Source organism: Anas acuta, chromosome 29 (genome assembly GCF_963932015.1).
Source record: "Anas acuta chromosome 29, bAnaAcu1.1, whole genome shotgun sequence".
Classification (NCBI taxonomy): domain Eukaryota; kingdom Metazoa; phylum Chordata; class Aves; order Anseriformes; family Anatidae; genus Anas; species Anas acuta.
Genome location: NC_089007.1, coordinates 1821045 through 1841609, shown reverse-complemented (window position 1 = coordinate 1841609; position 20565 = coordinate 1821045). Strand labels below are relative to the sequence as shown.

General features: G+C 49.2%; 1 protein-coding gene across 4 annotated transcripts in view; it reads left to right on the top strand.

Annotated features, from left to right (window-relative positions):
* Positions 1-20565, top strand: part of R3HDM2 (R3H domain containing 2) — a 52280-nt gene that overhangs the window by 2722 nt on the left and 28993 nt on the right. Inside the window, exon 2 of one of the 4 annotated variants that reach the window (XM_068663529.1) lies at positions 190-462. The exons of 2 other annotated variants lie outside the window; for them this stretch is intronic. Coding sequence is in view for 1 of the 2 variants with exons in the window: in XM_068663528.1 (XP_068519629.1) it covers positions 15853-15896 (44 nt within the window). In the remaining variant the exon portion in view is untranslated. Of the gene's footprint in view, positions 1-189; positions 463-15841; positions 15897-20565 lie in introns of those variants that run through there. One more of the 4 variants, XM_068663528.1, reaches the window with a different exon arrangement.

The following is a 20565-nucleotide window of genomic DNA, read 5'->3' as shown; positions in this document are numbered from 1 at the left end:
TTCTCAAGACTTCCCCCTGTTCATTCCTGTTTCTTTGGAATATAAGGATGGATTCTATGTACACAGAAACTTCGGAAGCTTATTCCAGTGTGTGTGTATGTGTATATTTACAAATATGAGGGTATTTTTTGACAGTCTGGATGATGAGGAAAGACATCAGACTGATTATTTTTTTCTCTGTCCACCAAGCTGGCACAGTGTGATGTTTGATGGCAGCTTCACTGGATAGTAAACCATTACTTCAGACTCCAGGGATTGCACAAGTGAGGATGGATCTCAACAGGTTGCTTGCAGTGATGATGCTTTGCTGGAGACAGCCACCTGGCTTTTGAGGAGCTGGATTAAGACTCCCAACTCAACTCATGCCAGTTGTGAAGGAGAAACATCACTTGGATATGGTCCGTTCTCTGATCTCTCCCCCTGCTCAGGAGTGGGGACTGACTGGGGACTGGTGCCCTGGAGGTGAGTAGGATCTGGAGCCGACTGACCCCCTAGCCATCAGGCTTTGCAGTTTTGCCCCAGTGGTTCCTGAGGGCCAGTTCGAGCACGAGCGTGATGAAACCTGGAGTGATTTAACAATATCAGACTTTGGTTTGTGACACCATCTTCCTCTTTGGTGGATCTTAATGGCCTTGATTGCTCACACCTTCCTCAGACCAAAACTGAGAAGCTGTATTCTGTGGTGTAGCTGTAACTGGGCTTCTCTCCATCCAGAGATGGAGTCAGTCGAGTGCTGCATTGAGATTCGTCTGCCTGACCTGTGAGCGTCAGGTCTCTAGGTTGGTAGGATGTTCGGTGGAGTGGAATTAAAGGAACTAATTTCCTTTGATTTCTCACTAGGCATCTTCATCGTGGCTTGCTGTTTGGGGACAAGATCTGCAGTCCCCGAGGGTACTAGATGTTGAGCTAGAAGAAGCAGGTGCTGCTTGCCAGGACGTAATACATCTTGCAGCACCCTGTGTCCTCTCACATCTGTGAGCTGCAGCTGTAGAATTACATACCTGCGGATCGTCTCTTGATGAGGTGGCAGAGGAAGCCAGTCTGTCCATGCCCTCATTTGGAGGGGTCTCTTGGGGTCTCAGCCACAATCTGACTTACCCAGGCGTGGTGCTTGCATTAAGTGAGCTCAGATTTTCTGGGCCCAGCATTACCTAGGGGCTTTTTCAGCAGCCTGCTCTGTGGCGTGCAGGGCTATATGCTATGCTGACAATTAAAGTTAATCCATTCTTGGTGCAAATACTGCATTTCTCGAACAGTTGCTCCAGGTTCCTGCAGACTCACTGCTAGGTGAGTGCTTTACAGTTGTTTACATTGGGCTTAAGTTTTCGAGGTCGTCTTGTGGCCAAGAGCAGTCCCAGGGTATTTTGACTGCATTGTGCCGCACCGAACTAGAAATGTGATGCAGCTGGTTTGAACAGCGCGGTGTTTTGTGTGGTTTTGGGGCTTGTGTGACGAGGAGGGGCTAAACCCAGCAAACGAGGCTTGGAGGGGGGCACTGCACGTGTCCGAAACTGCGCTGATGTGGCTAACGTCAGGTGTTCTGTCACCTGTTGAGTTAAACTCGCGTGACTTTGCATGTCTTTGTTTTAGTTGAGTAAAAGCTGAGGGCTGGGAGTAAACGAACACTTCCTAATGTGGATTTATACAGAAAGCGAGCGAAGTCCCAGAGAACTTACAAAATGACGTGCAGTCACTTCCTCTGTGGCTGGGAAACGCTTGCATAAGGACCTGGGATTCTGCCACTGCTTGGAGGAGGCAGTGCCAGGAGAAGGGGCAGCAGCATCGCTCGGTCTCATAGCAGCTGAAGGAGTACTCATCGCTTCTGCCTGTCCCAGTTGTAGTCGTCTCAGGTTGTCTGCAACAAGCCTGGAATAAAGCCTGGAGAGAATAGAGGGGTCAGCTGAATTAGAGGGGAAGGAGAACTGCCAGGAGTTGGTCAGGGGACGGGCAGGCTCACTTGTTGAGGGATGCCTGAGGAGCAGAGCAGGGCGGCGTGCCCACACCAGAGCCCTAAACCCCTTCCTCCAGGCATTCTGCAGCGCCTCTTGTTCTGCCCCTGATATCCTATCCTCTTGTCGGAGTGCAGATGCATCAAGTTCCCCTTATAGTAGTGATGCCATTTGTGTTGCTAAATTTAAGATTGTGTCAGTGTTTCTATTCTAAAGCTCTGTTTTCAGGGGGAAGGTGTATAAATCACCCGCTTAATGAAATAGTAATAATAACCTGAAGGATTGGTTCCAGACTTACCTTCCGTTCAGTGCTTAAACATTTTTCTGTTGTCTTCAGCTACACTACCCTGCTCTCCAGTTATTTGTAAAGGCGATGTATGAGCCAAAGCTTTCTCTGATTAAAGTGGAGCTTGGATTTCACCTGCTGTGTTCCAGCATTCCCATCTATCTACTTTAAATTTTATTTCTTGTCTTTCTTTCTGTGGTAGATGGTGACAGATAAAGAAAGGAGTTAGTGTGCTGGAGAAATGTTAACTCCAAGTCATCTTGTCATGGCGTAATTCCCGTGTAGAATCAGGTGGGGGAACAGAGAATGCTTTCATGCCTAAATGGGTTGTTTGAGAAGTGTGAATCTGTCATGCAAAGAGTTGTGTGAAAAGTGTGAAGAATGCATCAAGGTAATCCCAGCGCAGATGTTTGCTGGTATCTATATGCACATACACAGTGTATTTCACCTCGTTATGTATCACTTCATGGTAAGCTTCAACTATATCAATGCTAATTGAAGAACTTGATTTATTTTTTTCTTTTTTGAGAAGAGGCAGCTGCAGGGTCAGAACTTACAACTTGTTTTTCAGCCCCTAAACCTAATAAAAGGCAGAAGGCATCTGTGGCTCTTTGCTGTTGACATAGCCCTGGCAGGGAAGTGTAATCCTGGGAGGAAGTAAGTGCTGTAACCCAAATGACTCTTACCTTTGGTCTGGATCTTTTTCGTTTTCGTTTTTTTTCTTTAATTATGTGTTTTGGTAGTGTATCTTAAAGGGTAGCATATCTTAAAGACTTGGAGAGGTCAGAGAAATAAGTGGCAGTGATGATTGATGCTCCTGGGTCCATGGCGAGTGAGAGGGGTGCTTCAGCTGATGCTGTGCTTGCGGCTTGCTAACTGAGGCTGAAGTTTCGATTAGGTAGAATGGTTAGTTTGGGGTTTGGATTCTGTTTCCAGCTTATGTCGATACCAATCTAATAATAACATGCTGTCCTTCTCCTGGTTTCTTTCGCCTGAGGATTCCAGTTCCTTAGGAACAGCAGTTGCCCTGGGAGATGAGGTGAGTGAGTGGTGCAGCCGTACTGTTCAGGAGCTCGTAGCACGGCACTGAAGCGACTGTACTTGAGAAGAGCCCAGAGTCCTGCTCTTCGATCACCACCTGTGCCTGAGTGAGCTGTTATCACGGCTTCCTCTTCCTGGGGCCAGATATGACCCAACGGCTGCATTTGCTGGTAGCTTTTCCACGTGCCCGTTGCAGTTTTTTGGAAGTGTACATTTCTGGAAGTTCATGTGAGTGAAATAGGTTCTTTTAGAGCGCTACGCTTATTTTGACGCTCTGTATTTTTGGTAGCATACCATAGTTTCTTTCTTGCAGAGGTGCTGACAGCCCTGGATATCTGGGTGCCCTGTGTTAGGTGCCACTGGTTTCGATGGACCTCACGGGTGGGTGCAGCACCTCCAGCTGGCAGAGCCGTGTCTGCACTGTTGCTGGAGGTCGGGCTGTAGGAGGACGTTTAGAGCTGCTGTAATTTGTAGGTTCCCTTCCTCTCTGCAATGGAGTACAAAGAGTTGGTGTTTGGATAGTCTCTGTCCCCAGCAAGCAGCTGGTTTTGCCTGGTTTACAACAGTGTAGATGTTCATTTGAGCTGATCCTTTCTAGTACTTCAGATAAGGTAGAAAGGGTGTTTGCAATGCTTTTTTTTTTTTTTTTTCCAACAACTAAAGGCTAGCTCTCTGGCTTACCTGTGGGTTGTGAATTAGAGGTAACTAATGCCACTCTGTACCTTCTGGTAGCAAAGAAGTTTTGCTTTGTATCTCTGTTGAGGTACTCCAGCTCTGAGGACCAAGCACGGTGACTATGGACAACAAGCAGCAGAGACTTACTACCACTCTTACGTTCAGCAGTCATAAGGCATTCAAAATACTTTTTGACTTGTTTAACAAGCAAAAGTGCTGGCAAAAGAGATGTTGCTGCTCAGCGTTGTTCCATAACATAGCAATGGATTATTACAACATCCAAACACTGTTGTGTTCCATGCCTGCTTTGGCACCATTGTAGAGACTTGGCCAATTCAAGCTCCTGGCGGTCCTGTAATGTGGATCATCAGCTCCTAGATCCACTGATAGCCCAGTGCGTGTCCTGATGTTTACTGGGATGTCCTTTCTTTCCGGATACTTTGGGGTCATGCAGGGACGAGCTGCCTGGCAGCATTAAAGTGCAGATACCTAAATCAATTGCGTACCTCCCGACGACTTCCATTATTCCGCTAAATTTAGCCCAAGTAGAGCTGTGGCAAAACAGATCTCTGGGGACTTCAGCGAGTATCCAGGTAGACAATATGCAGTCTCCCCAAGCAGTAGAGGAGGGAGGTAACCTCATAGAAGCTCTAGTCTGCTGCCCAACTGGTTTTATTAAATCGAAATTCAACACACAAGCAGAACAATGTACATGCCTATTCCTAGTGCCAGCTGCCCAACAGCTTGGTTTTAGGCGAGAGGTTGTGCTGATGACTCGGACTCGATGTCATGTCTTCCTTCTGAATCATATCAAGGAATTTTGCAGCTCGGACCCTCCTGTCCGAAAAGCAGGTGTGGAGCCATGCTGCTGTCAGACCTGGGCTGCTAGCGTGCAAGGCTCTCCGTGTGTTTTGACTTGGGCACTTCAGCTTTTTGTCTGTCTTCTTACTGTCTGGATTATCATTGTCCCTTTGTAAAAAGGGGAACTATGGCTGCTGTTTAGAAAGGAAGCAGGAGGCAGAGTACCAGGGCTTGTTGGCTGTGTGGGTACAGCTGCGCATGGCCTCCTGGTGGAATGAGCAGTGGCTGCAACACAACACTTCTCTAGGGGAAATCTAGGGGCAATCCTGGACACGTGGATAGACTGGGTGAAGAACTCAGTAAGAGCAGCCCTGCAGAGAAGGACTTGGGGGTTCTGATGGATGAAAAGCTCCGTATGAGCTGGCCGTGCATGCTTGCAGCCCAGAAGGCCAACTGCATCCTGGGCTGCATCAAGAGAGGGGTGGCCAGCAGGGGAAGGAGTTGATTGTCCCCCTCTACTCTGCTCTTGGAGGCCTCATTTGGAGTGCTGTACCCAGGTCTGGAGCCCCCAGCACAAGAAGGATGTGGGGCTATTAGAGTGGGTCCAGAGGAGGGCCACAAAGATGATCTGGGGGTGGAGAACCTCTCCTGTAAAGAAAGGCTGAGAGAGCTGGGGGAGTTCAGCTTCCAGAAGAGGCTCTGGGGGACCTCATTGCAACCTTTCAGTACCTAAAGGAGGCTCATCAAAGCGATGGAGAGCAACTCTTTGCTCAGTCAGATATTGACAGGACAAGGGGGAATGGTTTTGAACTAAATGAGGGGAGATTTAGATCAGAGGTACCAAGGAAATTCTTCACTCAGAGGTGGTGAGGTTCTGGAACAGGTTGCCCAGAGAGGTTGTGGGTGCCCCATCCCTGGAGCTGTTTAAGGACAGCTTAGATGAGGCCCTGGGCAACCTGATCTAGAGGATGGCATCTCTGCCCATGGCAGGGGGGCTGGAATAAGATAATCTTTGAGGTCCTTTCTAACACAAGCCATTTTGTGATTCTATGAAATCCATCTCCTAGTGTGGGAGGAGGTGGAGGAAAGCTTTGAGATCATCTATTAGGACAGCAGCAAGAGGAAGGGCTGATAATTCCAAGCCCATGTCTGTCAGTGCTGGGATTCCCTTGCATGTGTGTTGTCAATGGGGCGCATGCAGATTTATGGTCGTCTATAAAGCCCAGTTTCATTATGTATTGCGAGCACAAGCTGTCTTTGTGTAGTGCAGACTGAGTCACTGCTGCCTCCCAGTGAATTTCTGTGATGATTATTGAGTGTGGGCAGATGCAGCCTACTCTTTATGCCAGCTCTCTTATATTTTTTTTTAATGAAGTTATAAAATTCTTATATTGCTTTGACATCCTTTTCTTTGAGAAACTAATTTCTTCTGAGCTGAGTTTAGACACAAGAGCTGCTTTATTATGGAAGGTGTTCCCTGTATCGCAGAGACTGACCTCTTTGGGGAAGCTTCAGGTATGCTGCCTATTAGAAAATAGGATTCTGCCCTGTCTCTTTCCCCACGGCCAAACCAAGACAAGCAGGTGCTTCGGAGCCCACTCCTCCTGTCGTGGCTTCTCACTAGGAAGGAAAAGAAGGAAGCAGAATGAAGATCGAGAACATGGGGAAAATGCAGAGGGGTGGTCTAGATCCTGTGCCTGCAGCTGGGTGAGGTTGTTCAAACCTTAAAGCTTCTTTCCACCTTTAAAGTTACAGAAGCCCAAAAGCTGAGCGTCTGCTCTGTGCTGTGTTGTTCCCTCATGTCAGGTTTGGACCCGGGACTGAGATGGTTTGGGCTCCTTTGAGCAGGGGCACGGGGCTGACAGTAGCAGGCTCTCTGGGCGTACGTGAAGCCCTGGGCACTGGGCACCTTTTGGAGGTAGCCTCCCCAGCACATAGCTCCCTGAATCTGGGAAAGTGGCAGATATTTCAGCTTTCAGCCGCAATATTTGTGCGGGCTTTTAGCAGCCCGAGCAGTCTGGCTTTGCTCTGCTGGTAGAGTGAAAGCAACTCTGCTCTGATGCTGTGCTCATATTGGTACAAATGGGCTTCATCTGATACAGCTGCTGCTTGTGGTAGGAGCTCTTCTTAGAGCTGCTCCGAAAATGAAACCTCTGACCTATCGCTGACTCTGTGTTCGGGGTTGTGCCAACATAATTGTAAGAACAAATGAACTGTTTGGTCGGCAGCAGAACTGGTCAGCCTGGCTCCTTAACGATCGGTGTTCTGCGGAGGGATTCTGTGCTGGGGATTGATCTCATGAGTCTGTCTGGCCACTAGTGGGAGCATTAATAGGCTCCCTCTAGCTGGTCAACTATCAGAAGGCTTTTTTTTTGAGGTTTTAACTGTTCTGTCAGAGTACCTTCACTGGATCCAGTGTGTTCAAACGTGAGTCGGACAAATAAGATATGAACGCAAATACTGTTGGCATAATTGTGTAAGCTTTAAGTACCCTCCCTCCCTCAAAAGCATTCTGATAACAGCAAGTTATGATCGAGTTGATCTTGGCAAGCCTTATGGCTCGTGGCTGGGAGGTGTTGCAAAGCCTTTCGGCTTGGCCCAGCAAAGAACAACATCTCACAACCCTGCTAGTTGTGGACAGAGAGCTTCAACCTGGGAATCTTTACGATTCATCCTGTTGGAACTGCAGGGCACAGCGAGCAGGGTACCTGCTGAAGGTGAAAATGCTGTTCTGCTGTTTTGCTGTTTGTTTGTTTGTTTGTGTTTTTTTTTGGTGCATTTGTGTGTGTGTGGTTTGTTTTTTTTTAATTGACTGAGCTTATTTTTCTTGGCTCCAGTTTCATGTGCTTTTGAGGACATGGCTTTTGAGTTTTGTGGCTGCCTGGGAAATGCCCATTGCTGCTATTGATGTGATACAATACTTGCTTCATTACTTATGGAGAAAAATAGGATAACATGAGGCTTCTTCTGAACTCATTTTGAAGAATGATTACTGCCTGCTTTTATTTTCTTTTCTCCATCAAACACATCCTTAATTTAAAATATAACCTCAAAGTTACATGTGAGATTCACACTTTAACGACAGGCACAAAGCTGTAGACTGGACAGTTACCAAATTCTAAATATATTTTTGGGGAGCGGTTCGGGAGGAGAAGCTCTGCTAGAAAAGCATCTCCTCCATCTGCCTGCTTTAGGAAGCCGTGGTCATCCTCACAGGGAAGGGCTATGAGAAGGGATTTGCAGCTTCCACTCTCGAGTTGTGTGCTTGTGTCCCCTCAGGTTGGTTTCCTGCTTAGAAGAGGAGCCTTTGCTCTAGGCCTGGCATCTGCCAGAGTTACAAATTTCCCAGAATTTAAACCTATTTAAGCTCCCATGCCCTTGGTAGGCCACGGTCTGTTGCTTCCTCCTCGAGGAATTGTGTGGTGGTGTGCTGCAGAAAGAAACCCCACAGCAGTGTCGGTGGCTAAAAATAACCCAGGAAAATGATGGAAATAGGGTTATGAAAGCCTCCTCTCTGACTGAGGTGGGGCAGGGAGTTTGGTTTGATGTCAGACCCCACATGCCAGCAGTGAATGCGGGTCCTTGGCTGGGGCCTGCTGGAAGTGGCGGCGCGTGGTTTTGTCAAGAGTGGGGGTGCTTCAGTGGCCTGCTGAAGGAGATCCCAGCTCTTAGGGGTCTTATAAAAAGGATTAAGAAGGACTCTACTCATGTAGATCCTGATGGGATAAGGGGGAAGGGTTTTGGGTTAAAAGAGGGGAGTTTAGATTAGGGGTTAGGAGGAAATTCGTCATTCAGAGGTGGTGAGGTGCTGGAAGAAATGGCGGATGCCCCATCCCTGGAGGTGTTCAAGGCCAGGTTAGATGAGGCCTTGGGCAACCTGATGTCACCTGTGGGTGACATCCCTGTCCATAGCAGGGGGGGTGGAACCGTGTGGTGCATGAGGCCCCTTCCAACCCGAGCCATTCTGTGAGGGCACTGGGGTTGTTTAGTCTGGAGAAGAGGAGGCTCAGGGGAGACCTCGTTGCTCTCTACCGCTACCCAAAAGGAAGGTGTGGGGAGCTGCGGTTCAGCCTCTTCTCACAGGTAAACATCAATAGGATGTGAGGGAATGGCCTTGAGTTGTGCCAGGGGAGGTTTAGGTTAGAAATCAGGAGATGTTTCTGCTCGGAAAGAGCAGTCAGGAGTTGGAACAGGCCGCCCAGGGAGGCGGTGGTGTCACCGTCCCTGGGGGTGTTCACGGAAAAGTCGGAGGTGGTGCTTGGGGACGTGGTTTAGTGGGTGATGTTGGTAGCAGCAGGGTTAGGGTTGGACCAGATGATCTTAAAGATGATCTTGATTTCCAGCCTTAATGATTCAATAATTCTTCAGCTGCGATGAGCTCGTGGCTGTTTCCCTCCCCTTAAAGCTCCTTTCCAGCTTTATGGCTCAAGCAAAATGCGATTGTGGAACTTGTGGTAAGGTGAAGGGGCCGGGAAGGCAGCGTGCTTAGTTTTAGGCAGGATTTCCATGAATATTGCATTTCAGAGAAGCAGGTGAACTCTGCTTTGCTCCATTGATTAAGGCTGAGCAATATGGCTTTGTTCACTTCAGCTCAAATTCAGGGCAAAATACATTTTGGGAGATCTTTGCTTGAACCTAAGGGGCCGTTTGTTTATGACTTCCTGTTTAAGACTGAGGTTTTTTTACAAGTAGTCTTCTGGATCTGTCTTTTGAACTTCCTCTCAGTGGCCTTTTAACTTTTTTTTCACTCATTTTTTATGCTTTCAGTTTTTTGGATATTCGGGGGGGGGGAAGAACTGAAATATTTACAGTAAGCTGCTTCTGCCTACAGATTTATTAGGTTTTGAATTAGCTGTACATGATAGCATATTATTTTTTCCCTATAAAAATCTGCTTTTTCTTGTTAATGGCAGCTTCCTGCTTTATAAATACTTGGGAAACCGATGATGTTCGCCTTCGCGAGGAGGCAGGGAGAGATGGGTGTCTTTTTGGTGTTATTTTTTGAAACTCTGAGGAGAGAAAAAAGCAGCCATCTGTCAGAGTATTTCACAGGTTCTGCAGAGCCTGGAGTGGCCCCTCTTTTCTGGAGAGCCGCCTGTGGCAAAGCGGGATAAAGGGACCCTGTCTGTGACCAAGGCTTCTTCATAGCTGACAGTAAATGGGAAACGTGTTTGGGTCTGCAGCTGGAAGGGGAAATTCTTTAATCTGATAATGATGTTTCTGGTATGACTTAAATCGCTTCTGTTGTGAAAAAAGGAAAATGCAGGTGGCACCTAAATTGCAGATGTGCTGGGACAGGTGAATGCGCTAAGTCAGAGCAAAGGGAGGTTTTACTGCACAGTTACCAGTGCGGGAAGGACGGTGGAGTTTGGGGGCAAGGTAGGGGCTTCTTGAGCTCTTTCACCCTAAAAGGGTGGCGGTGGTGGTGGTGATGCTGCGCAGTGTGTCACAAAAAAGTGCGTCAAACACGGGACAGTTGGCTCGTGATGGATGGTACGTAGGATGAGTGGAAGCATCTGAACGCAAGGCGGCTGAATTTAGGAGACTGGCTGCTTGGAGAAAAGCCTCCAGCATCTGCCTGCACCCCGCAGAGAGCGCCGGACCCCATAAAGCTGAGCATCGCTGGTGTCCGCCAGGCACGCCTCAGCCCTGTCCTCGCCGCGGGCTTTCCAGCGTGAAGGCTTTTTTCTCTTTTTCTTGGGTACGTGCATCGCTGCAGGGCTGCGATCCAGAAGGGGTAGCCCTGCTTGCTGTTGCCATGTGAATAATAGTTTGGGATTCCTAATTGAAAGGGTGAGCAAATAAACATCTGCTGGGATCAGCGTATTGAGCTAGGGGGCTGCAGCGCCCGCCAGCCCCCGGCTTGTTGCCACGCAGGCTTTAGTTCATGCCACCTCTCTGCTTTTCTCTCCCTCCGTTCCTCTGGCATCAGCACATGGTCTATTTTTAAACCGTGCTCTGCTCTGTATTGCGGCATTTCTCTTCCTGAATTATTTATCAGTGTTTGGAGCTGAATGGAGTGCGCTACGTCTTTTCCACTGCTCATGATTGCCCACGTGTCTGTCTTTGGGCCATTGACAGATCTGGTTCATGTCAAATCACGCTGGCCTCGGCTTGGAGGGGCTGCGCGGGGTATTTGGGCTTGGCTGCAGTCCGTGTGCTAGCGCAGGATCGTTCAGAGCTGTGTGCTTAATGCTCTCCTCGCTGGGGTAGACAGGGAGGGGATGGTTGCCATGATAACACATCCTCAGCTGAGCCGGATTTGAATGGAAGGTCCTTCTTTTAAAAACATAAAAAAATAAAATCATATAACAGTTTTCCTTTTTAATGCCTGGAGACCGGCTTCAGCCTGGGAAGAAAACTCCTCTGGGCACACAAGGGCAGAGGAAAAAACAGCATCAGAGACTGGGCATGGCTGAGGCTGGCTTAAAGCTGCTTGGTGGTAGGGTGTTTTTTTTTATTATTTTTCTTTCTTAGGGAAAATCGTGGTTTTTGTTTTTTAATTTAAGACTTTTGTTTTCTCTGCCATGCATGGTACAGGGACCGTTTTCCAGCAGAGATGGCAGTACCGGCTTTAAGAGGAGCTGGAGGGCAGGATGTTCCATCTCAGAAGGATTTTTCCAGCTACTCACTAAACTGAACTCTTCCTCTGACTTTCCTTGAGGGTCTCTCAGCAGTGGTATTTTCTCCTGCTATCATTTTTCTCCCCCTTCCTCCATCTCTGATACCCCTTTGACTTTTTGTCTGTCAGAGCCCATGGGTTTAGCTGCTTTCCATACCTGCTGCTTCTGAACTTTCTTCCAAACGGAGCTGGGGAGGAGGAGGAGGATGCCCTCCTTGAAGTCAGGCACCTGGAGGGAAGTGGATTTCCAGCAGTGGGGTGAGCTGAGGATAGGGGAGGCCTTGCCTCTTGGATCCTTATTCTTTGGCCCTAATTTGGATTTGTTTCCCATCTGGTACAGAAGCCATTCGAAGTTTTTAAAAGCCTGAGTTTCCCCGCCCCTCTCAGAAGTGTCAACTGCTCATGATTCTGACTTGAGGGGAATTTGGAGGGTGGCCTCTCCTCTGCTCTGCAGGGACTTGTTTATTTTTTTTCTACTCTACCACTCGCTCCCTTATTGTGGTCTCTTCTGCAGAAACCTTGGGCCCTATAAGAAATATGTGCTGGTTGTCGGACTTCAGTTAGGAATTCTGGCTGTTCTCTTTCCTTTCTGTTCATGAGCCCCCTGAAAAAGGCTAAGAGCATCCTTCAGTCCCAGCTGCAGGCATTCTGCTGGCCTCCACTTTCAATTTTTCTGTGGCTCTGCTTCTGGCTGCCCATGGAGCTGTTTTCTTGGGGCGTGTTAGAGGAGGTGACTGCTATCAGCAGTGCGCTGCAGTTCTCATCCTTCCCACTTCCTGGCTCCAAACACCAAGAAATCTTTTTTTGCTGCATGCACGCTCCTGCATTTAAAAAAAAAAAAAAAAGAAAAGAAAAAGGCAAGCCCGTGGCCTGGAGGACTCATGGAAGATTTTTTTCCTTGTCACGTGCAGTTGTTGGTGTTGTCTGCCTGCTCGAGCTGGTCCCCTAGCTCAGATGCTTGGTGTGTACCCGGCAGCACTTGGTTCGTGTTAGGCACCCAGGTCTGGAAACCTCTCCTCTTGCAGCCTGCTGCAGCGACCGAGCTGGGTTCTGACCCGAAAAGCAGTCGGTGATGCAGCCCTCCAGCCTCCCAAGCACTGCCTGCCTCCCCCACCGCCACGCAGCGCTGCTCCCCCTCCCCGGGAAGGTTCTGCTCCAGGTGGGTGCACGATGAGCCCAGGCCATCGGTGATGCTCTTCTCCCCTTGCAGCTGCTGTCAGTTCCCGATGCTGCCTGGAGCATCTCTGTCACAGGGGGGAGCCCTGTCCAGGGCCGCCGCTGTGGATTTGCAGCGATGCCATCCCACCGGTTCCGTGTCACAAGTCTGGAGGTGTTTTTTTCCCCCCCCTCCCTACCTCGTGATGAGATGATATCCGCTACCTAATTGACGAGTCTTCTCTCAGCAGAAGCTGGCCTGGGAAAAGTGGAGCGTAGGCTCACTTGGTACATGTCTGCCAGAGAGGGAGGTAACGCGTCGAGCCGTTGTTCTGCGCTCGTGTTGCTGCCGTTTGCTCCGCGACGTTACCGCGTTCGGCATCAGCAGCTTCCCTGCAAGCTGCGAGCGCAGGCAACACCCAGAGCTGCGGCATCTTTTCTGTGCCCCGCTTTCCCTGACCTACTTTCGCTGCATGCACACGCGGTACCTGAGCAAACGACTCTCAGGTGCGGAAGGCAGAAGGCAGCAAAGTCTCAGTAGGGCTTTATCCAGTCTGCGGCAGCCGAGGCTGCTGGTGGGGCTGACTCACACTTCCTTCTCCTCATCCTCCCACCCAGGATATGCTGTCTCCCCATCTGAGGAGAAAAGATACAGCTTAGGAAATCCTCTCACATGCTTGCTTCTTGAAGGCAAAATGCTGCCAACCCACATTAATAACGGGCTGTGATTTCTGGAAGGGCTGGCTGAGCCCCCAGGAGGCTGTGTCTGCTGTCTGGGGCAGGTGCTTGTGTCCTAGAGCTGGAAGGCTTTTCTTTTTTCTTGCTCTGGAATCTGTTCTTGCTTAGCCATCTGCCAGGCCTCTAAGTGCTAGAGACCAGGTTTTCAGACTCAGATTATAGAGCTTCTTTTCATGCTGCTTTAACAGCGCTGTTAAGAGCTGACAACAGGGTTGAAGCAGGAGGCTGGGGTATTTGGAAAATAGGAAGAGCTGGTAGGAGGGAAGAACAGCATCGGGAGACCTGATAGGGAAGAACAGCATCTAAAGCTGCCTCCTTTTACAGCGCTGATCTTGCGACTGCAGACTTCCAGAGCAGAGGGCATCTGCCTGTCCTTAACAACCCTGAGTCAGTATGCATCAGACCAGAGACATGCCTTAGCAAAAATAGAGCTTTTGGTTTGCTTTCACGAGGTTCAGTGGAGATTTTAAGGTTCTCTCTGTGGAGCCAAGATCCTTGGCCTGAGCAAGGCATGCTGGAGCACTGCTTGCAGACCTGAGCTCCTCTGTTGCTTCTTCATTTGCAGAGTAGCTGCTGGAGCTTTTTTAGGGCTATGGACTTCAGGTCTGAAACTGCAGGGGACTGGTTGAGTGCTGGGAGACAGGAAGAAACAACCCCAAAATAGACAAGTTAAACGTGGGGAAAATCCCCTGATGTCAAGTTGCTCATCTGATCTCCAAGTCTTACAGCTTTGCTGGGTTCAGGTGCTGCAGAGTCCCTCCAAGCACAGGCTTTCTGCCAGGGAGATGGGAACATCCAGCCTGGCTTCTGCTGAGCAGTCGTGGAGCGGGTGCAGAGACGGCCACGCGCTACCTCTCGGTGCTGGCTGTGCAGGAGTTGCACTCCTAGCAGAGCCCATGAGCTCAGCTGAAGGCCCTCCTGCAAGCTTGCACAGCTCAGACAGCAGTGGGTATTTCCCAAAGAGCTTGGGAGATCATGGTTCAGTTTCCTTGGATGGATGCCTTCATTTTAAAAGATCAGAGCTGGGAGAAAAGAAATCTTGAAGTGGCCAGGAGCAAAAGGCATCAATTTCAGTTCTTTGTTTCACACCTGATAGGGAGATCTCATAATATCCGTGAAGCCTTTGTGTTTCCCCAGTGCAGGGACAGGGTAATTGTGGCTGTTCTCTTGCAAACAGAGCATCACAAGTGACTGTTGTCTCATTACCTCCTCTTTGTCTTGCCTCTCTGTCATTGCGCAGGCAGCATCACAGCTTCAGCACGAAGAAGGCGTCTGCTCTGTGCCCAGGCATGGCAGCCTTGGCTCAAGAGGCTTTGAAACGGCGAAGACAATCTCATCTGTACACCGAAATTTAGGTGCTGTGCAGGCTAGAAACTTAGTTTACCATGGAGCTGCAATGTGTTGGGTTTCTGCTGTCTGTTACTGTTCTTTTTTAAAAAGCATTGGACTGTTTTGAGTTTTTTTGCCTGTGGCGGGGCATCATTTAGAAGAAACTGTATGAACTTAGGAAAAAGCGGTAGAGACAAGTCCTGAGGACACCACTGATGTGAAGGAGGAGAGCTTGAGGCTGACAGCTGCTGCTAGACCGGTGTTTAGAGCTGTAGTCAGGTCTCCATAACCCAAGAGGTGACTCGGCAGCCTGGTGAGGGTCAGGGTGTTGCAGGGACTGTCCCCGTCCCCGCCGGGCTGCCCCGGGTGCTTGCGAGCAAGCTGTGAGCCGTGGCGAGGGGACCTGACTGCAGCCTGCGTGTCTGCGCGGACTTCGGGTCTGGGATGGAAAACCCCTTTCTGGGGAAAGTTTAAGCAAGTCGTTTACAACCTCTCTCGGGTCATTTGCATTTCCCATTTCCTGTCTTATTAGCGATTAAATACTGACTAAACGAGCAAGAGAGAATAACTGCGTTGAAATGGAAGCATTAAAAAAGCTGACCCCTTGGAAATGTTCCTGGCACCAACGGTAGCAGTGAAGCAAGGCCGCCTGTAACCTACCTCGGTACGTGTCAGGGGATCCCCAAAGTGTCCTCGGTGCACTTGAATCCTGCTGGAAGACGGTTAGGCTTCCTGTGCTATCCCTTCTCTGCTCCTGCACGTACATTTGTGTTGCTCCGGTGCCTGGCAGAACAAGGCTGCTGTGTCTTTAAAGCCTTCTCAGGGCTTTGCGGAGGCAGTTCCATTGAAGTATTTGAATGAGAGCAGGAGGGGGGTGTGCATGTGGCTATTGGCAGAGCTCTCTATGACATCCCTCTGAACAGCTGGGCTCTGCTTTGCTTCAGAGCTGCTTGTCAGAGCAATTAGCTTGCTGTAGCAGCAGCAAAGATTGCTAGCATTTCATTCAGGGGTGAGAGCTGGCGGGGTCTTCTAAGAAGCAAAATTACCTTGGCAAAATTCCTCTCGAATGGGTTGTGGCAATGAAGTCTCCGTCGAGATTAGGAAATAGATGACCTGCTGAGAGTACAGAACCACCAGGGTGAGTTTATTTTTGGAATTAAGGTCTCCAATTATTTTGGGCTTGAGAAAGATTGACCAGAGACTTTTCTTTTCCTCCCCCCCTCACCCCCACCGTGCAAAATACAGCATAGGTATAAATGCAAGCGTTTCAGGGATGGGGACCTGACATCATTCATCTCTGGTAAGTGACTGCATTTCTGCTGCTTGATGGGGTTAATTTAAAAAGATGCCGTACTAAAATGAGTATGTGGCTCTCTGAGCCATTCAGGACTTGCTAACGTACGCTGAGCTTTCTCCTTCCTCTTTTTGTGATGCTGAGAAGGCACCTCCAGGAGCTGGGGGAATCCCTGATAAGCACACTGTACTCTTCCATGTCATTAAGGAGTTCCCCGTGACGGTCTCATGGGTACTCCCTGAGTCTCGGCTTGGTGGTTATGCAGCTTGCTCCTGGGTAGTTTCTGGTCATTTTACACAGACAAAATACTCCCTGCTGTTCTGCCAGGTTATATTTTAAAGGCTTTACTTGCTTGAAGCTGGCTAGTTGATAACACAAGTGGACTACTTGTTAATTGGCTATGTGCCACATGAAATTTTTAGCTTAGTTCATGCAATTTAGTGTTCTGTGGGACTACATATGCTGTATCTATATTCATGTGTAGATATTAACCCCATCTTTTATTTGAAAACCTCTCAATAAATTGGATTTGGCTTTAGTGGAATCAGGAATTTGGATTCCCTTTCCCTCCTTCTCACACATGCTCATCATGCAGTCTTGCTTAAAAAACAAAAGACTAGAAATAATATGTCCTTTGTCTGATATTTAGTGCTAGGAACTGGTTTTCTTGGTTGTGGTGTGTTAGCCAGTTACAGTACTGCAAGATCTTTATTTTGGTGCATTGGACCTGTTTCTTTTCCCTTCGTCTCTTGCAAATGCTTTTTTTTTTAATAATTGGAAGCATCACCTGTAGCTTGAGGACCTGCAAGCAGCAGCAACACTTGAGTTCCTTTTGCTGAAGGCTTGGGCTGTAGGTAAGTGGGAAGGTGAATACCTCACCTGCCCTTCAGGCTCCTGCTTCGCTGTCAAGTCCAACTCTCACAGCTGGCAGCCAAAACACGGTGTCGACTTGTAACATCATTCCCCGCCCTTGACTGATGATCATATCAATTTGGATCTAACATGGAAAGCAGCCACAGCGTCTGTATTTGCTCCATACCTGTTGGCTGTTTAGTGTCTCAGATGCCTCAGGATCCTCTCCCTGCATGCTAATAACCAGGAGCATCAGCCTTGAAAACAGAGAGTGAGAGAAACCCTCCTTGCAAGGAGGTTTGCGAGGAGCTGGAATGATTGAGGTCTGGTTGGAAAGTTCCAGGATCTGCTTTTTCAGCCCAGGTCAGCTCGAGGATGGCAAGCTGCACGGGGGAATACCTTGCTCTCAGCCAGCTTCCTAATGTTTAGGCTTCTGCTTCTGATTGGCACGGGCAAGGCACGTGAGAAGTGTGCAGGCAAGAGGGTGAGGGGTTTTTTTCTCACGTCACACATCTCTCCTGAGCCTGGGTGCCACCTCCTGCAGCTGCAGCTGATAGCTCACCGCGAGCGTGTGTTTGGCAGGAATTCCATCAGGGGCTCTCCAAAAGATTTGTGACGTGTGGCAGTGGGAACTGAGCCAGAGTCCTGCTTCTGTGCCCCGGCAGGGTTAACAGAAATTCCTGTTCTCTGCTGTCCTGTTGCATCTTGATGCTGTAGAAAGTAGGTGGATAATTCCTTGCTAGCTTTTCAGGAAACCCCTGTGGTGGACAGCCCTCATTAATTGTTGCTGGGAAACTGCTTTGACGTCATGGGAGCAGTTCCCTGGTCTTTGGATGAATACAGGAATAGCTCGTGATGGGGAAGGGAAGACCGGTGTGAAATGGAGAAGGGAACTCTCTGACAGGGGATTCTCGTCTCAGATTTCCTGTCTTTTTCTCACCATCCTGCCTAGGGACCCTCAGCGAGCCCACAAACATTTCCAGCACTGTAAATGTACATTTGGATTGAATTTGATCCCTGCCTTCTCAAGAGATGTTTATACTGATGGCTTCTGTGATCCTTTCACTCTTTTAACTATCAGCTTTTTTTTTTTCTCCCCCAGATTTTATAAACAAAGGGGTGAGAGGGTTCTCACATGGCTTCACTGCAGCTCCCAAAATAAACTGAAAAGGAAAAGAAGAACAGCATCACTGTTGTTTTCTTTTTTTGTTTGTTTGTTTCTTTTTTACTCATTAAATAAACAGTATTTCCTTAGACTAACAGAGGGGAGAGCAGAAAGATTGAAGGTGGCTGCCATTGCTGTCAACTTTAGGCTAAGACAACTTTTAAGCCTCTGAGACTGTTTAAACCCCCCACTTTCTTCAGTATCAGTTGAATTCATTTCTTTGCAAACTCTCCCAAGGTGTTTGTGCAATAGGTTCCTTTCTCCTCTGTCCAACCTGTCATGGGATGATGCCCCCTAGGGATACGGGCAGCTAAGAACTGCAGCAGGAATTCTCTGCGTCGCCTCTTCCACACCTGTAAATGAGGTGTAAGCAAATTTTACCCATTGAGTTCAAGTGCTTAAGAAATTTTTGCACCCCAAAGTGCTGTAGAGCAGCCAGGAATGTACCGGTTTGGTGATGGATGGAGTCTGGCATTTTCATCTAGGGCTCTTGAGGGTCTGAAAACTTGTCTCGATTGCCTGGTTGCGTCTTCATGAGATCCCTCCCCAACACCACCATTTTTTGGTGCACGTTTCCTTCTTAAAGCAAAAAAGTTGAGCAGTAAGCACAGGGTAGGGGGAGGCTTTGGGAGTGATCTGGGGATCTTTACAGCCTCTGGCTTCAGCTCTGAACTGAATTATCTTCCCCAGGATGTCTGCATGAATCCATTGATTGCCATCTTTGTGTCATCAGCTTTTTACAGCAAAAATTAGGGGGGAGATCTGATCTTGTGTAGCAGATAGGCTGCTTTGGGAGTGAAAAGAAAGGGCCTGAATATTGCAGGTAATCGAGCTGGATTCTCTGAATGCATCCCTCAGCTCGACGTTGGAGTTACCCATCAAGCGCGTGACAACTCTTCCTGCTGCTCCTGCACCCCGTCAGCAGTTTTTGTGTTTGGGGGAGGTTTGGGGGTGGAGGAGAATCCTTCCCTGCTGCTTTTCTTTGGCTGTGAGCCCCCTCAGCTGACTGGGTGGGGCAGTAGGCATTGCCACCTTCGTATTCCTGGCAAACGAAGAGAATCTGTTAATGAACTGATATTTTTCTCCCCTCCGTGCTGGTTCATGTGGTCTGGGTGTTTCCAAGCCTTGCACCTGGTGTGGCCGGACACGCTGGGTCCCTCTTCTCCCCTCCTGAAGGAGCTCAAAGCTACAAATGGTATTTACCATTTACCAAAAGCAGATTGTTCTGCCTTTAATTCTTCTTTCCTGAGACAAGCGCAAAGTGTTCAACCGTGAGTTTTTCGTTCCACGAGGAGCCGGATCTCAACGTGTGGCAGGTGCCAGATGAAAAACCGCAGAGTCCCCTGTGGAGTGCGGGGAGGCACTGGGTAGGTGGCTGGGCTTATTCATGTTTCAGAACACAGCTCAATAGCATCTTCTGTTTCCTTCCCTCACGGGGAAGAGAAAACCTCTCTTCCGCTCCCAGGGCTCTGCCTTCCTTCCGTGTGCTGCCTGCCCAGGGCACTGCGCTGCTCCCCTTAAATGATCCGATGAACTTTCAGTCTCAGCCCCTGGTGCCGTTCTTCCTGTGGAGGTTGTGAGATGAAAAGCAGCCGGGCCTTCTGTCAAACTGGCTTTTTTTTTCCCCTAATTGTTGGTAGCGGCAGAAGTTGCGTGGTGGAGCCCTCTTCCTGCCTGGAGCTCAGCTGCATGGCAGGCAATTGCCTTCGCTGCTGCTGGCCTGCCTTGTGCTTTCATTTAAGTGGTGGGTTTTGTTCAGTCTTTTGCTGAAATACTCCTTTTCAGTGAAAACTACTCCATCTATAGGAAGGAAGCATTTCAGTAGCAGCTTCTGAGTGCAGTGGGGTAGGTGTCCGCCCTGCCCAGGGTGGCGCAGTCCCAAGGGCTGCAGCACTCAGGTGCCAGAGGGGCTTAAGTGGACTCTGGGGTCTTCCCAGGGCTCTGGTCCATGGGACAGCCTTGACCACCATGGACCTGCAGAGGTGCGGGCACAGGTCCCCACGGGACAATTCTCCTCCGGCAGCTGGGTTCTCCTGCCACCAGGAGGGCCCACGGTGCATTAAGCTGCTGCAGGCGTTTGCTCAGCAGCCAAGTTTTCTCCTGGTCTGGGGTTGAAGTCCCCTCAGCTGGCATCTTCTAACCCACCTTGGAGTTAGGTGGGACGTGCTGGTATCCTGCAGAATAACCCCGAGGGTTTTGTCTCACCTGCATTTCCTGCCTCCTGGTTCACATGAGGCTATTTCCCCCCCCCCCCCCCACTTTCCACCTGAAGTCCAAACCTTCCATCTGCATCACAGTTTCACCTCTTTGATGTAATGTGGGGGTGGAGATTAAGACTTGAAGCGGTGACTAAGCACAGGGAGCCTGTGCGCTGTGCAGCCAAATACAGCTGGCCCTCCTGCATTTCGGTGTGTGCATCTTGCTTTGTTTTAGGGGGAGCTGTAAGGGGGGTGAAGGCTGAAGCCCCACGTCGCAGCCAGTGGAGAAAGCTCTGGAGCGGCTGCTCCCTTGGCTGAGGCGGTCACAGCTTCTGCTTGTTCCTGGTTAAGGCTTTGGGACCTTCTCCCGAAGCAAGTCTCCTTCTGGGGGGAGTGGGGGGTGGAAGCCCCTTCTCCATTTTGCTTTTGAACTGAGGCTCCTGCCTCTTGGGGGGCTGCT